Raw genomic sequence first — 16,044 nt, 5'->3', positions numbered from 1 at the left:
CAATACTGTATTGATATGTGTTCACTGTTAACAAACGTACCATACTAATGTAAGATGTTAATAATGAAGAAACTAAATACAGGGTATATGGGGGCTTTCTGTAGTACCATTATAATGTTTCTGCAAATCTAGAACTGTTCAAAAAAAAAGTATACTTTTAAAGATGATATAATCAGAATTACTATAAAACTGTAAATTAATACTAAAAAAGTTAACTTGTCATGCTTCACAGGAAAATTCATTAGTTTTGTGATCGCATTTTGTTTGACTCTATTGCAGAGACATAAAGAGGTTTCTTACGAAATAATACTACATGCTATTATTTATCTTGCCCATTTAAATAACCACAAACAACTAATTTAGCTTTGCCCCTTTTCAGGGTTAATTTTCTTAAATTGAACAATGATTCTTTTAAAATTTTTTAAGGTTCTAGCTTACTGATATTACAGGTAAAAATTTAAGTTCAGTTAGTTTTGTACTTTTTTGAATGCATAAAGTGTATCTTAACTAGGAAATTTGAGTATTTTAAACCTCCCAGTTACTAAAAAATCTGTTTAATAATAAGATATTTCTCGAAAGAGACTCTTCACACAGTTTCATAGCAGTTATGAGTCCCACAATGAAAAAGTTTAGTGAGACTAAACCACTGGGGTCACAAATTACAAATGACATTATCAAAGTAAATCATTTCATTTTAATTATAACTTCTATTCATTTTGAACATCAATATTATTGCACAAACGCATGTTTTAATACCATCTGATAAAAAGCATTTACCAATAACTATAATAAAATTGTGCCTTTTCTTCATAACCTCGTGTTACTCACTAGAAGGGTTTTTTTTTTTAGATTTTATTTATCTGAGAGAGAGAGAGCACGCACTCACGAGAGAGAGAACGAGTGAGCAGGGGGAGTGGTACAGGGAGAGGGAGAGAGAGAACCCACAGCAGACTCCACACTGAACACGAAACCCCACACAGGGACTGGATCCCACCACCGGAGATCATGACCTGAGCCAAAATCAAGAGTCAGAGGCTTAAATGACTGAGTCACCCGGGCACCCCAGAAGTTCTTTAACAAAGAAAATATGCTCAAAAGGAAATTGGTTTGCAGTTTTATTTTTAAAGTAATGGTATGGGAGTGCCTGGGTGGCTCAGCGGGTTAAGCAACCACCTCCTGATTTCGACTCAGGTCATGATCTCAGGGTGGTGGGACTGAGCCCCACATGGGGCTCCACACAGGTAGTTTGCTCAAGATTCTCTCTCTCCCTCTGCCCCGCCCTGCCCCACCCAATGCTCACAGACACATCCACACACTCTCTCAAAACAAAACAAAACAAAAAAAAGTATCACACAGCTCACTTTTCAGTATTAATGTTTGTCCATTCAACACACTGATATTATGCTTCTATGTGCTAGGTATTAGGTAAGGCACCGGAGTTTAACAGCAAAAATAACAACAAATACATTAAGATAGAACTCCTCTCAGAAAGGAGCTATGGATAGTCTTTCAGATAACACAGTTAAATAAGCAGCAAGATAAAGTACTATACAAAGGGGTTCCTAGAGTAATGTAGCTGAAGGGTAACTAAATCAGGGTTGAAAGACAGTAAAGGCTTCTTTCTAAAAAAGGTACCACTTGAACTGTGCCTGAAAAGAAACCTATTTCCAATAATTTACTTAGAAAACTGCAGTCTTTTACTTGTAAGGTTTTAGTCAAAAATTCTCATTTGTCTGAATGTTCAAATCAACATTTCTAGAGGAAAAAAGTAAAAATCTTAACTTTACTTATAGTATTACATGAACTACCAAATTCAGCAAGGCTCCCAGACTTCAGAGAAATGAAATACTAACTTTCTAAGAATGACACTATATAATTAAAAACATCATTATTTTAATTGACTACTTGTAATAACCAAATAGGAAGTATGATTTTTAAAAGTTCCCATGTATTATAGCAACAAAAACAATAAAATGCCTTAACAAGAAATGTACAAGATCAATAGAAGAAAATTAAAAGATATGACTGATGAACATAAAACTGGATCTGAATGAACAGAAAGAAACCATGTTTTTGTATGGAAAACTGTAATATTGTAAAGCTATCAGTCTCCAAATAAATCTACTACATTCAGTTGAGTCCCAAACAATTTTAATATAACTTGACAAGCAGACTGACTATAAAATCTGTTTAAGAATAAAAGCAAAATTCTGCCCAAAAATTTCTGAAAAAGAATAAGTGCGATTTGCCCTGTCATGTGGTCAACCTATTTTAAAAGATCCCAAACCAGAAGCCCAAGATTGGTTGAAGTCAAGGAATATGTATTATGGTCTACCCAACGTTTTATAAAAAACTATGAATTAAATTGCCAATATTTTTAATTCAGAAGATTTACATAAATATTCAGATTTCAGGCTTCCTAAAAAAAAAAAAAAAAAAAATCAAAAGCTCTAGCAACACTGGGGCCCAAATTTATGTGAGCTTCAGCAGCACTGAAGCTGAGACTGAATAGCAGAGCTATTCACTAATCAGTAATTTACTCCATCCCTTCAACTTTTGTATTACCTGCCTACCCCTATAGCAGAAATCTGAGTTTGAGAACCAATATACCATGCATCTAAAGAAGTTAAAACAAAAAAGTACTAGCAAAGAAATTATAAAACATGTTAATAGAAGAGAGAGTCCAGAAATACAGGTATCTGTAAGAATTTTTATATATGGCACCACAAATTATGGATTATTCAGTAAATGATGTTAGAAACTGGATCTATCAGTCCACAGGGTGATGGGGGAGAGCATCTTTCTGCGTCATGTAATAACCAAAAACAAATTTGTGTGACTCGACTTAATCTTTTTAACTTTATAAACCCATAAGTTATAAAGAAAAAATGATTAGATCTGACTAGATTTAAAAATGAAAAACATACATATAGCCAAAAACAAAAAAAATAAATGTCAAAGACAAGCAAAAGACTCTGATAAGCAAAGATCAAGATCCCTAACATAAAGAGCACCCACAAATCAATTAGAAAAAGGAAAACAATATTAAGGAAAAGCTAGCATAAGATATGAACAAGTAGTTCACTGGAAAAAAGAAGTACCCAACAAGTATTTTGAAAGATGCTGTATCTCAATAATCAGAAAAATGCAAAATTAAATAATTACATATTTTAAAGACTATATAAATTGGTAACAGTCTTATTAAAGTACAATTTGGGGGTGCCTGGTGGCTGAGTTGGTTAAGCATCAGCCTTCAGCTCAGGTCATGATCCCAGGGTCCTGAGATCATTCTCAGTGGGGAGTCTGCTTCTCCCTCTCCCTCTGCCGCCCCACCCCCTCACCCTCTGCTTGCACTCTCTCTCAAATAAAATCTTTAAAAAATAACAAAAATTAAAAAATAAATGTATATACTTTATCCTGGTAACTATCCTACAAAAACTGCTCTCATATACATAAAATATTAATATAAAGAGTTTGATAGCAAGCAATTATAAATCTAAGTATCCCTTAATCAATAGCTGAATAGTTAATAAGAGCATGATTTATCCATTCCTATAGATAGGAATATTGAACCTATCTATATACCAACATGGAAAGATCTCCAACACATTAATGAAAAAAATAAGTCAAGGAGTATTATGCATAGTGGGATCCTAATATTTTTTATTTATTTATTTACTTTTTATTTTTTAAAGATTTTATTTATTTGACAGAGAGAGACACAGCGAGAGAGGGGAACACAAGCAGGGGGAGTGGGAGAGGGAGAAGCAGGCTCCCGGCCAAGCAGGGAGCCCGATGCGGGGCTTGATCCCAGGACCCTGGAATCATGACCTGAGCCGAAGGCAGACGCTTAACGACTGAGCCACCCAGGCGCCCCGGATCCTAATATTTTTTAAAAAATAAAACAATTTATTATATGAAAGCATATAGTTAACAGTCTACCTTGTGATTTTCAGAGAATAATAAATTCCAGGTCTGGAAGAGAAGCAAAGTTCAAAGTGAGCCTAAAAGATATTACTTGGCCAGGAAGACAAGAAAACAAGTGGGTCATGTCAAAAGGACAAATCAGTCAGCTTAAAGGAGTTCCCACTGGCCAAGAACATTTAGAGCATCAAAAAGAAGAGTGACTGGTGTTGAATCGATCTTTGGCCACACATATTAGCAGTAGTACCCAGGGGGTCTTAAAAACTTCTATATTCATGAAACGTACAAACACATTCAAAGATGGAAGAGCAGAGACACAACAGAAGTGAAAAGCAGAAGAGACAGAAAAGAAGGTGGGTCAATTTAGCATGACATGTACCACCATCTCATTAAAAACAGACACCCAGGGGCGCCTGGGTGGCTCAGTCGTTAAGTGTATGCCTTCAGCTCAGGTTATGATCCCAGGGTCCTGAAATCGAGCCCCGCATAGGGCTCCCTGCTCAGCGGAAAGCCTGCTTCTCCCTCTCTCACTCCCCCTGCTTGTGTTCCCTCTCTCGCTGTCTCTCTCTGTCAAATAAATAAATAAAATTTAAAAAAAAAAAAAACAAAACAGATGGACAAAGAATACCCTCCTTAAGCGCTCACTTGCACTTATCTTGAGTTCCTGAAAATATCACCAGCAAAAATATACCTCCAAAGCATGTATGAAGAATAAAGTAGAAAACGAGGCTCACTGGCCCAGAATTACTGGATTCCTTTTCTTTTCTTTTTTTTAGATTTTACTTGTTTATTTGAGAGAGAGAGAGAGAGAGAGAGAGAGAGAGCACGAGTGGGGGCGGGGCAGGGGAGGAGGGATAAGCAGACTCCCACCGAGCAGGGTGCCTGACTGGGGCTCAATCCCAGGACCTCGAGATCATGACCTGAGCCAAAGTCAGATGTTTGACTGAGCCACCAAGGTGCCCCCAGAATTACTGGATTCTTGGCAACTGGGCTATTCTCTCACTAATGAAGTGACTCAGTTCTGCATTCATGCCTCTGTGATGGAGAGCCCATTCCTGGACTCATCAAAATTATAAATCATTACTCTGTTATGAACCTTCAGTGTTCCTAGAGAACAGTCAAACCTGTAAATACCATAATTAGAGTGGTATAACTGGAGAATACCTGATTATATTAGATGAGATCTCTTGGCAATATTTTTGATTACAGAAAAAAGACATCACACAGAGGGCATGAAACACAGGAATTATGATTTTTTTTGTTTTAAGTTATAAAATTTTCATAATGCCAGCCAAAGTGAGCACTTGAAAGACCTACCCACACAGCATTTTTATCCACTTGTTTTCAAATTCTATAAAGATGTCAGCTAGGAGAACTGCTCATATAGTTGTTCTTTAACAGAAAATGAGGGGAAAACAGCTCTAATTTCTCCATAAAAATAAAAATGAAAAAGGTTAAGTGGTCTAACAGACAGATATTACACAGTAGCATGATGCTTCTATCCTAGCATACATTTCAGAAATATTCTTAGGACTGCATTTACTTTACACTCACTTATCTTCATCCTCTAAAAAATAAAATGTTTCAAAATAAAAAAAACCTCATACCCCCAAGATTCACAATAGAAATCTGTAAACATGTTAAATGAAAACAAACACATTATGGGTTTCCTGTATCATATAATTAATCTCCAATTACAAAAAATTAAAAAGATTCAAGAAAAGTCTAAAAAATGATAAACGCATAAAGCTACCCAGAGTGATAAAATTTCTAAGACCGCTGAAGAAACCTAGAAATAACCAATATACCTGCTTTGTATCACCCAGGGCACAGTCTTCTCATAAATAGTCCTGTTTCTGAGAGTGTCACTAAGGAATACTAAGCTAAAGAAAACACGGTACGGGCATTTCTAATTCCCAAGCTGAAATATACATTGTATATCCCAAGGCAACAGCAAGTTTTTCCTGGAATTCTTAAACTATAATTCTGTCATCCTGCAAGCAATGTGCTTCATTTTAAGGTGTACATAATAAAGATAAATTACTTATGACTTTTTTGGAACCTTTCTATGGTGGGGGCGGGGGGTGTCAGGTAACTTCCCACTTCAAACTTGTCTGTCTTTCTTTCAACTATTAGTGACAACACTTTCTGGCGCTTACCCATCGGTGTCTTTATGCTCAGGCAGGACGGGAGGCAAAGGTAACGGCGGTAACGTGGAGGTCACCAGAGCCACATGTTGTTGCTCCTTCTCCTTGGCTCCCAAGCTCGGTGTAAGTGGTTTGGTTTTCTCTTTAAGAGATACTGGTTCATCCTTTGTAGCAGCAGATTTACTCTCCTTTCCAACTCCGACTGCTTTCTTGGTGGCTTTATCTACAATCAAGTTATTGTCCACCTTTGTTACCTGAAGAGGTGGCTTCGTTTTTGCCTTGTCATTTTTTAAAGTTCCACCACCTGAGGGAGAAGGTGCATGTTCCGTTCTGAGTTTCTTCACATCCTTCACATGGTTGGTTTGTGACGCGCCGGCCCCGGCCTCCGCGCTCCCCTTCGTAGGCGTAGAAGTGTTGGCAGCTTTAGCAGCTTTGGCAGCGGCCTCAGCAGCCTTCGCAGCCTCCGCAGCCTTCGCCGCCTCCGCAGCCCTCGCCGCCTCTGCAGCCCGGGCTTTCTTATTCTTGTTCAACTCGGCTGCCAGGCTGCTCTTCAGAGTTAGTGTGCTAGGAGAAATGCTAGAATGACGGCTTCTGGATCTAGACAATCTGTGCCTGCTACGGGATCTTGAATGCCTAGATGAATATGGGCTTCTGCTTCGGGATTTGGCAGAACGTCTGGTGGAAAATAATGAACATTTAGTCAGTAATTCAGAAAAGTTGAGTTTGAAATTTATAAAAACTGCGAACTCAAGCCTGCGAAATCAAACAGAAATTTATTTAATTTCAACATCATCATATAGTTTGTGGGGGGATTTTTTAAAAACAGAAAATGCTTTTAAGCAGATTATTGTCTGGTAGCTATAATTTTCCTGAAAAGAGACTAATTATCTTGATCTTGTTCTAGCCTATGAATGCTCAAAGGTGAGACTGGATGAAAGTAAATCTCTGTGAGGAGAAATACTATAAGGTTAGGAGAAAAAGTGTGACAAGGTGTCCCTGCTGTCTTGGAAAAGAGAAGTATGCAACAAGGACACACCAATGGTAGCAGTGGCAGGGTCAAGTCTGACCAATCATTCAACAGGGAGCCCATCTCTACACCTGAAGAGCATCCTTGCCCCACAAGTTCACAAGTCAGTAGTGCTCTGTCCAAAGCAAGAGTGAAAAAGATAAATGCCTGTCACGAGACAGTAAATACAAAGAGTCTCTAACTTTTGGAAACTACTTAATGGTGACTGTGTAATTCACGTCCCAAAAATTACTGGAAACCACAAAAACTATCATATATTTAAAAGTATGGTGGCAACCAAAATTTCTATAAAACAAATGAAGCACAGCACCACGTGAAAGGAAGCCGAAGTTTTCAAATCCACACCTTATCAAAACTAAAAACAAATACCAGACAAAGGCACTATGATAGTACTTTGACATGTTTGCCATGTCTCATTTTAATGCTCACATCAACCCCAGTGAAGTACCTACAGTTTACAGATTAGAAATTTAATCTAAAATATTATGTCACGGAAAATCAATCCCATACTTATCGGTAGTTGTACTGGTAATTACCTTACTGCCACTACCCTCTTCCTCCAATCTTCTGCCCAACTCTGTGCCAAAGGAGGCTAACCTTAACAGACACATCTTTTGGGGCGCCTGGGTGGCTCAGTCGGTTAAGCGGCTGCCTTCGGCTCAGGTCACGATCTCAGGGTCGTTGAGTTTGAGCCCCACATTGGGTATGGGGCCTACTTAAAAAGATAATATAGGGTCGCCTGGGTGGCTCAGTCGTTAAGTGTCTGCCTTCGGCTCAGGTCATGGACCCAGGGTCCTGGGATTGAGCCCCACATCGGGCTCCCTGATCAGCGGGAAGCCTGCTTCTCCCTCTCCCACTCCCCCTGCTTGTGTTCCCTCTCTCACTGTCTCTCTCTCTGTCCAATAAATAAATAAAATCTTAAAAAAAAAAAAAAAGGCACAGTGAGGGGTATGCCCCGCATCCCCTTGGTCCAAGGCTTGGGTCACCTGCAGCCAGGCGGCTGCGAGGAAATGTTTTGTTAAATATAAAGTGGTAAATATCTTAGACAACTTTAGTTTAGTTTAGACAAGTTTAGTTGTCATTTTATGACAAAAATGTCATAAAATGAAATACTCAGCCACATTTTTTTTAAACTGTTGGTACCCTTTATTTTTTTTTTTTTTAAGATTTATTTATTCATTTGAGACACAGAGATACAGAGAGAGAGCGCGCACATGAGCAGGGGGAGAGGCAGAGGGAGAGGGAGAAGCAGGCTCCCCACCGAGCCAGGAGCCCAACGTGGGGCTCGAACCCAAGGCCCTAAGATCATGACCTGAGCCAAAGGCAGACGCTTAACGACTGAGCCACCCAGGCGCCCCTCAGCCACATTTTTTATTTCTTCTCCCTTCAGACTCTTAGACCTCAAAACAAGTCTGACCATCTTCTAGAGCAGCAGAAAGGTACAGAGCAGGAGGAAAGCAAAGAGACTATCATTTGTCATCAGAGGTAATAGCACAGAACTTTTGTTAAATTAACTTTCCCACACTAGCAAGATTCTGGTCACCAAATACATACAGACACATAAATTATATTTAACTGAGAGATTTATGACCACTAAGTTTCACCTAAGAAAAGAGAGAAAAATATATCAGGTAAAATCCCAACACTATTAACTCCTCTGCCCTATTAAATTATTCTTTTGTGGAGAGAATCTGGAAAAGCATTATCAGCAAAAACTTAAAAGACATACCCTCCTCCATTCTTCTCCAATTCCTCTCTTTCTCTTCAAAAGTTCCTTAACTTTTTAACTTCATGTGCTAGTAAACATGCATTCTCTCATGCATATTTACTAATAGTAAATATTTATTAATAAATGTCCATGATATATTTACAGTTCATAACATAGGCTGGGAACTAAAATTAAATATAATCACAAAATTCAAGTTTAGGTTATTTTTACTAATGACCTAATTCTGCAGCCATACAAAGTTATAAGGATAAGAAAGAAGTGCATCTCTAAGACTATATAATGAATTATATCATGAAGTTTCAGTAAAAGAACTGAAATGGATTTGGTAGACAGCAAGTCCTCTTTTTTTTTTTTTCCAAAGATTTTATTTATTTATTTGACACAGAGGGCGGGCATGAGTGAGAGTGGGGAGGGAGAAGGAGAGGGACAAGCAGACTCTGCACTGAGCAGATCCCAACTTGGGGCTCAATCTCACAACCCCAAGATCATGACCTGAGCCAAAACCAAGGGCTGACTGCCTAACCAACTGAGCCATCCAGGTGCCCCACAAGTCCTTCTTTTAAAGATAAGATTTTTCTTCTTTCTAAAAATGTTTTTTTCTAATATTTCTATACTGTAGAATCTGCAGTGAATACATATTAGCTGTTTATCTGTTTTTAATTTTTTTAAGCTTTTTTTTTTAAGATTTTATTTATTTGTGAGAGAGAGAGAGCGCACATACGTGCACAAGAAGGGGGAGCTGCAGGCAGAGGGAGAAGCAGGCTCCCCGCCGAGGAGGGATCCCATCGCGGGACTCGATCCCAGGGTCCTGGCATCATGATACAAGCTGAAGGCAGACGTTCAACCAACTGAGCCACCCAGGCATCCCAATGTTTTTATGAAATGATAGTATCTCTTTAAGAAGTTAAGAGAACTTTGTGTTTCTAAGGTTTCCAAATTCATATAACACAAAGCAGAACCACACTAAAAACTCAGTATCCTGAAACTCAACTGGTTAGTGCTCATTGTTAATCAGGTTAGTGTTCCTTAGAAAGAGAGCATGGTGTACTATTCACTCAACTGTATCCCGCAATCTCTCCAAGAGTCCGGGTCTTCTGAAATGGTGCATAATTAGCAAACGCTGATTCTTAAAAATTTTACTATAATAAGATCTAAGCCTTTATATAAAACAATACTGAACAGTGCTACCAGAAAGAACTTTCTGGAATGACAGTGTTCTATACATGTTGTGTCTGATACAGTAGCCACTATTTTCAACATTTTTTAGCCTAGTTTTTCTACCCTGCTCATTTCTTTTCTTTTTAATACGGGAATTTAATATATGATAAAGAGTATTTGGGGGTGCCTCGGTGGCTCAGTCGTTGGGCGTCTGCCTTCAGCTCAGGTCATGATCTCAGGGTCCTCAGATCGAACCCTGCATCAGGCTCCCCGCTCCGCAGGAAGCCTGCTTCTCCCTCTCCAACTCTCCCTGCTTATGTTCCCTCTCTCGCTGTGTCTCTCTATCAAATAAATTAAATCTTTAAAAAAAAAAAGTATTTTAATTTTATTTTATTTGAGAGAGAGAGAAAGAGAATGAGCACACATGTGAGCGGGGAAGGGGCAGGGGCAAAGGCAGACGGAAAATCTTTTTTTTTTTTTTTTTTAATGAGAGAGAGAGAGAGAGCACATGAGGGGGGGAGGGTCAGAGGGAGAAGCAGACTCCCCGCCGAGCAGGGAGCCCGATGCGGGACTCGATCCCGGGACTCCAGGATCATGACCTGAGCCGAAGGCAGTCGCCTAATCAACTGAGCCACCCAGGCACCCCGGAAAGAGAAAATCTTAAACAGGCTCCATGCCCACTGTGAGCCCTTGGGCTGACATCAAAAGTCAGACACCCAATGGACTGAGTGAGCCATCCAGGCGCCACTACCCTGCTTATTTCATATGCTAATAGCAGTTATACCCATTTCAAAAACTTTTTGATTACCTTCCCCAAAAGGATATAAAAACGCTTCCCATGCAAGGATCATCCAACATATGCTAATCAATACATGTGATATACCACATCAACAAAATGAAGGATAAAAATCACATGATCATCTCAGTAGATGCAGAAAAAGCATTTGACAAAATTCAATATCCTTTCATGATAAACACAACTGAGTATAGAAGGAACATACCTCAAAATAAAGGCTTATACTCAATGATGAAAAGCTGAAAGCTTTTCCTCTAAGATCAGGAACAAGACAATACCCACTCTTAACACTTTTATTCAACATAATACTAACCTGAGCAATTAGGCAAAAAAAAGTTTTTTTTAAAAACGAGAAATTGGGGCTCCTGGGTAGCTCAAGTCGGTTAAGTGTCCGACGCTTGATTTTGGCTCAGGTCATGATCTCGGGGTCTTGGGACTGAGCCCTGCAACAACTCCCCAATCCATGGGGAGTCTGCTTGAGGATTTCCTTTCCTCTCCCTCTGCCCAACTCCCCCGCCCCCGCCCCCCCACCCAGGTATGTGTGTGTGTGTGCACTCTCTCTCTCAAATAAATAAATAAATCTTAAAAAAAGAAAAAAAACGCATCAAAATCAGAAAGAGGTAAAATTTTCTGTTTGTAGAAAACCCTTCCAAAGATACCACTAAAAGGATGTTAGAATAAACAAATTCAATAAAGTTGCAGGATAGGAAAGCCCGAGACCTGTACAGCTGAAAATCCGCCTTTAACTTCTGACTCCCCAAAAACTTAACTACCAATAGCCTTCTGTTGACCTGATTCCTTAGAGGTAACATAAACAGTCGGTTAACATATATTTTGTATATTATATGTATTATATATTGTATTCTTTAAAAAAGCTAGAAAAAAGAAAATGTTATTTAAAAAATCATAAAGAAAATACATTTACAGTACTATATGTCTATCTATTGAAAAAAAAATCTGTGTATAAGTGGACCCACGTTGTTCAAACCTGTGTTCTTCAAGGGTCAATTGTGTTTCTATACACTAACAATAAACTATTGAAAAGAGAAAGAAAATAATCTTATTTATAACAGCATCAAAAAGAATAAAATACTTAGGAATAAATTTAATCAAGGAAGTGAAAGAACCTGATGGAAGAAACTGAAGAAGGCACAAATAAATGGAAAGATATTCTGGGCTAATGAAATACAAGAATTAGTACTGTTAAGATGTCCATACTATGCAAAACCATCTATAGAGTCAATGCCATCCCTATTAAAATTTCAATGGCATTTTTCACAGAAACAGAAAGAACAACCCGAAAATTCATATGGAACCACAAAAGACCCAGAATAGCCAAAGCAATTGGGAAAGAACAACAAATTTAGAGACCTCACACTTCCTGATTTCAAATTGTATCACAAAGCTATAGTAATCAATATAGTATGGTATTGGCATTGGGGGAAAAAAAAAAAAGACAAATCAATGAAACACAGTAGAGAACCCAGAAATAAATCCATATATATGTATATGGCCAATTAATTTTCAATAAAAGAGCCAAGAATATACAATGGGGAAAAGATAATCTCTTCATAAACGGTGTTGGGAAAACTGGATAGCCACATTAAAAAAAAAAAAAGAAAGAAAATAAATTGGACCCCTATCTTATACTATACACAAAACTCAACTCAAAATGGATCAAAGACTTAAACACAAGAGCTGAAACCATAAAACTCCTAGAAGAAAACACAGGGGATAAGCTCCTTAACATGGGTTTTGGCAATGGTTTTCAGATTTGACACCAAAAACAAAACAAAGCAAAAATAAACAAGTGGCACTACATCAAACTAAAAAACTATGCTCTGCAAAGGAAACTATCAACAAAATGAAAAGGCAACCTATAGAATGGGAAGAAATAATTGCAAACCACAAATCTAGTAAGTAGTTAATATCCAAAATATCCAAGGAACTCCTACAACTCAAATAGCGAAAAAACAAAACAAAACAAAACACCCAATTAAAAAGTGGGCAAAGGACCTGAACAGACATTTTTTCAAAGAAGACATCCAAACAGCTAACAGGTATCTGAAAAGGTGCCCAACATCACTAATCATCAGGGAAATGAAATTCCAAAACTACAAAGATATCACCACACACCTGCTAGAATGTCTATCATCAAAAAGATAAGCAGTAACAAATGCTGGGGAGGATGTAGAGAAAAAAGAACCCCTGTGCACTGCTGGTGAGAATGGAAAGTGACAGAGCACTATGGAAAATAATATGGAGATTACTCTAGAAGTTAAAAATATAACTACGGGGCGCCTGGGTGGCTCAGTCGTTAAGCATATGCCTTCGGCTCAGGTCATGATCCCAGGGTCCTGTGATCGAGCCCCGCATCGGGCTCCCTGCTTGGCAGGAAGCCTGCTTCTCTCCCTCTCCCACTCCCCCTGCTTGTGTTCCCTCTCTTGCTGTGTCTCTCTCTGTCAAAGGAATAAAATCTTTAAAAATATATATATATAACTACCAAATGATCCAGATAACCCACTTCTGGGTATATAAGCCAAAGGAAATGAAAAGTACTATCTCAAAGAGAATACCTGTACTCTCACATTCACTGCGGCACTATTCACAATAGCAAAGGAACAAAAACAACCTAAGTGTCCATCAACAGACGAATGGATACACAAAACGTGGTGAGTGTCTATGTGTGTGTAATGGAATACGACACAGGCTTTAAAAAGGAAGGAAATTCTGCCATTTGTGACTATACAAATGAACCTGAAGAGCCTTATGCCATGTGAAATAAGCCAGAGAAAGACAAATATTGCATGGTATCACTTATGTGTAGTATCTTTTAAGTCAAACTCAGAGAGAGGATAGAAGGGTGATTTCCAGGAGCTAAGAGGGAAGGGGAAAAGGGGGGAAAAGCTGGTAAAAGGATACAAATTTTCATTTATAAGATTAATAAGGTGTGAGGATCTAAGTGTAACATGGTGACTACAGTTGATAATACTGTATAACTGAAATTAAAAAAAAAAAAAACTCTAACCTTCCCCCCAAAAAAAGGAAATTTACGAGATGATGGATGTATTACTTAACTTGCTTATGGGAACCCTTTCACAATATATACATGTATCAAATCATCAAGTTGACACTTCAAATACATTAGAATTTTGTCAATTATATCTTAATAAAACTAGGAAAAAAATGCTTTCTAAACTGAAAAACAGTAAATATAAAGTAGTAGCACTTTTTCAAAAACCTTTCTCAATTATCCCTTTTGTTACCTTCTCAGTCAAAATTCTAAATATTCCTATATAATTTGCCATATATTGGTATTAGAACAGCTCAATTACCTTATTTTTCAATTAAGTACTATGGCAGCCTCCTAAATTCATCTCCCTGCTTCAGATCTTCCTTCACCCTAAGCCATACTTAATGCAAAATGAACACCTTCCTCTAACATCTACTCCTTGCAATTCTGTAATTTTAATTTCACCACTCCCCTCCACCTATTTACCCAGGCTAGAAATCTTCCCAGATTCCTGATGCCCATACCACATCCCATCAACTGTCTCACTTTATCAGTTCTAACCTTACATTCCCTTACATCCACGCTTCTAAGCATGTTTCCTATTGCTGCTGTAACAAATTACCACAGATTTATAATGGCTTAACCACACAAATTTATTATCTTACAGTTCTTGAAGGTTTAAATTCCAAAATCAGTCTCATTGGGCTAAAATCAACGCATCACCAGGGCTTTGTTCCTTCTGCAGTCTCTTGGGAAAATCTGTTTCCTTGCCTTTCTCAGCTTCTAAAGGTCCATGCCTTGGCTCTCAGTCTTCCAACAATCTGGACCTCTGCTTCCCTGATCACATTTCCTCTTCCTCTGCTTCTATCCTCACACGGTCTTTTCTGACTCTGCTGACCCTCTTGCTTCCTTTTATAAAGATCCTTGTGATTACATGGCACCCACCTGTACAATCCAGGATAATCTCTCCATCTCAAGATCCCTCTTTTAATCAGACCTACAAAGTCCCTTTTGTCATGTAAGGTAACATATTCACAGGTTCACCAGGACATCTTTGGGTGGGCCATTATTTAGCCTAGCCCACCCTCCTATTTCTCAAGGCCCCTGTTGTGTTTCAGACCTCATTATCTCCCCTCACGGCTACTTTATCATCTTAAAAATCTTCATATCTAGTCTCTCCCTGCTCCAATTATTTCTACAGACACTATACCCGAATTAATCTTCACTGTTCAACAAATATTACATGTCCCAAATTCACTCACCTTCCTTCTCTTTTTAGTAGCTATTCCAAACCTTCACAAGCTATTCCAAACCCTTCTACCAAGGTAACAATTTCCAAAGGTCTTTTCTTAACATCACACTTGACTTCTATTTTGCAGAAAAACAACACAAAACACAAAAATTATCAGGCATGTCTCCTGCCTGCAAGCCTAATCTTTATCTCCATCTACCTCACATTTTACCTGAGGTGTTCCTCTTCCTACCCAAGGCTAACTCTTGTATAATGCTATCCATGCCATATCTCTAGATCATATTTCAAAGAGTCTGGGCCACAAATCAGCAGCACTGGCCTCATCTGGGACTTCAGCAAAAATGCTGTACCTCAGGCCCCAACCCAGACCTTCCGATTCAGAATCTCCATTTTAACAAGATCACCACTAAAGTTTGAGATGCACTATGCTAGGCTCCTCTATGACTACTCAATTACTTGTGATTTCAACCGCTTTTACTACCTTCTCTTTCCTGATTATTTTCTTACTTCTGTGGCTATTTCTCAGTGCTCTCTCTCTCTTTTTTTTTTTTAAGATTTTATTTATTTATTTGACAGAGAGAGACACAGCGAGAGAGGGAACACAAGCAGGGGGAGTAGGAGAGGGATAAGCAGGCTTCCCCACAGAGGAGGGAGCCCGATGTGGGACTCGATCCCAGGACCCTGGGATCATGACCTGAGCCGAAGGCAGACGCTTAACGACTGAGCCACCCAGGGGCGCCTCACAGTGCTCTCTTAAGATTCCTCTTCTTCACTAAGTTTATCCACCCACAAGAGTCTAATTATGCTATGAATGGTTTAAATTATCACCTAAACGTTGGTTACCCCACCAAGTCATCCTCCCCGCTCCCAATTATCCTACATGTAACTTCAACACAAGACAGATAAAACGATTAAGCTTCCTCTCCAAATCCACCCCTTTTCTTCTTAAAGATACCCTATTCTCAGGCAATGGCAGATTCCGAAATTCTGGAATAGCA

General features: G+C 38.6%; 1 protein-coding gene across 2 annotated transcripts in view; it reads right to left on the bottom strand.

The window, feature by feature from the left end:
* The window catches only part of CDK13 (cyclin dependent kinase 13), a 122,392-nt gene that overhangs the window by 87,626 nt on the left and 18,722 nt on the right, over nt 1–16,044 (bottom strand). For both annotated transcript variants that reach the window (XM_031031442.2, XM_081800763.1), the window contains exon 2: nt 6,084–6,746. In XM_031031442.2, the coding sequence (XP_030887302.2) occupies nt 6,084–6,746 (663 nt within the window). The remainder of the gene's footprint in view (nt 1–6,083; nt 6,747–16,044) is intronic.

Source organism: Leptonychotes weddellii, chromosome 12, assembly GCF_054177405.1.
Source record: "Leptonychotes weddellii isolate Sample4059 chromosome 12, ASM5417740v2, whole genome shotgun sequence".
Classification (NCBI taxonomy): domain Eukaryota; kingdom Metazoa; phylum Chordata; class Mammalia; order Carnivora; family Phocidae; genus Leptonychotes; species Leptonychotes weddellii.
The sequence above is the reverse complement of the archived record's forward strand: the minus strand, read 5'-3'. Positions and strand labels throughout refer to the sequence as shown.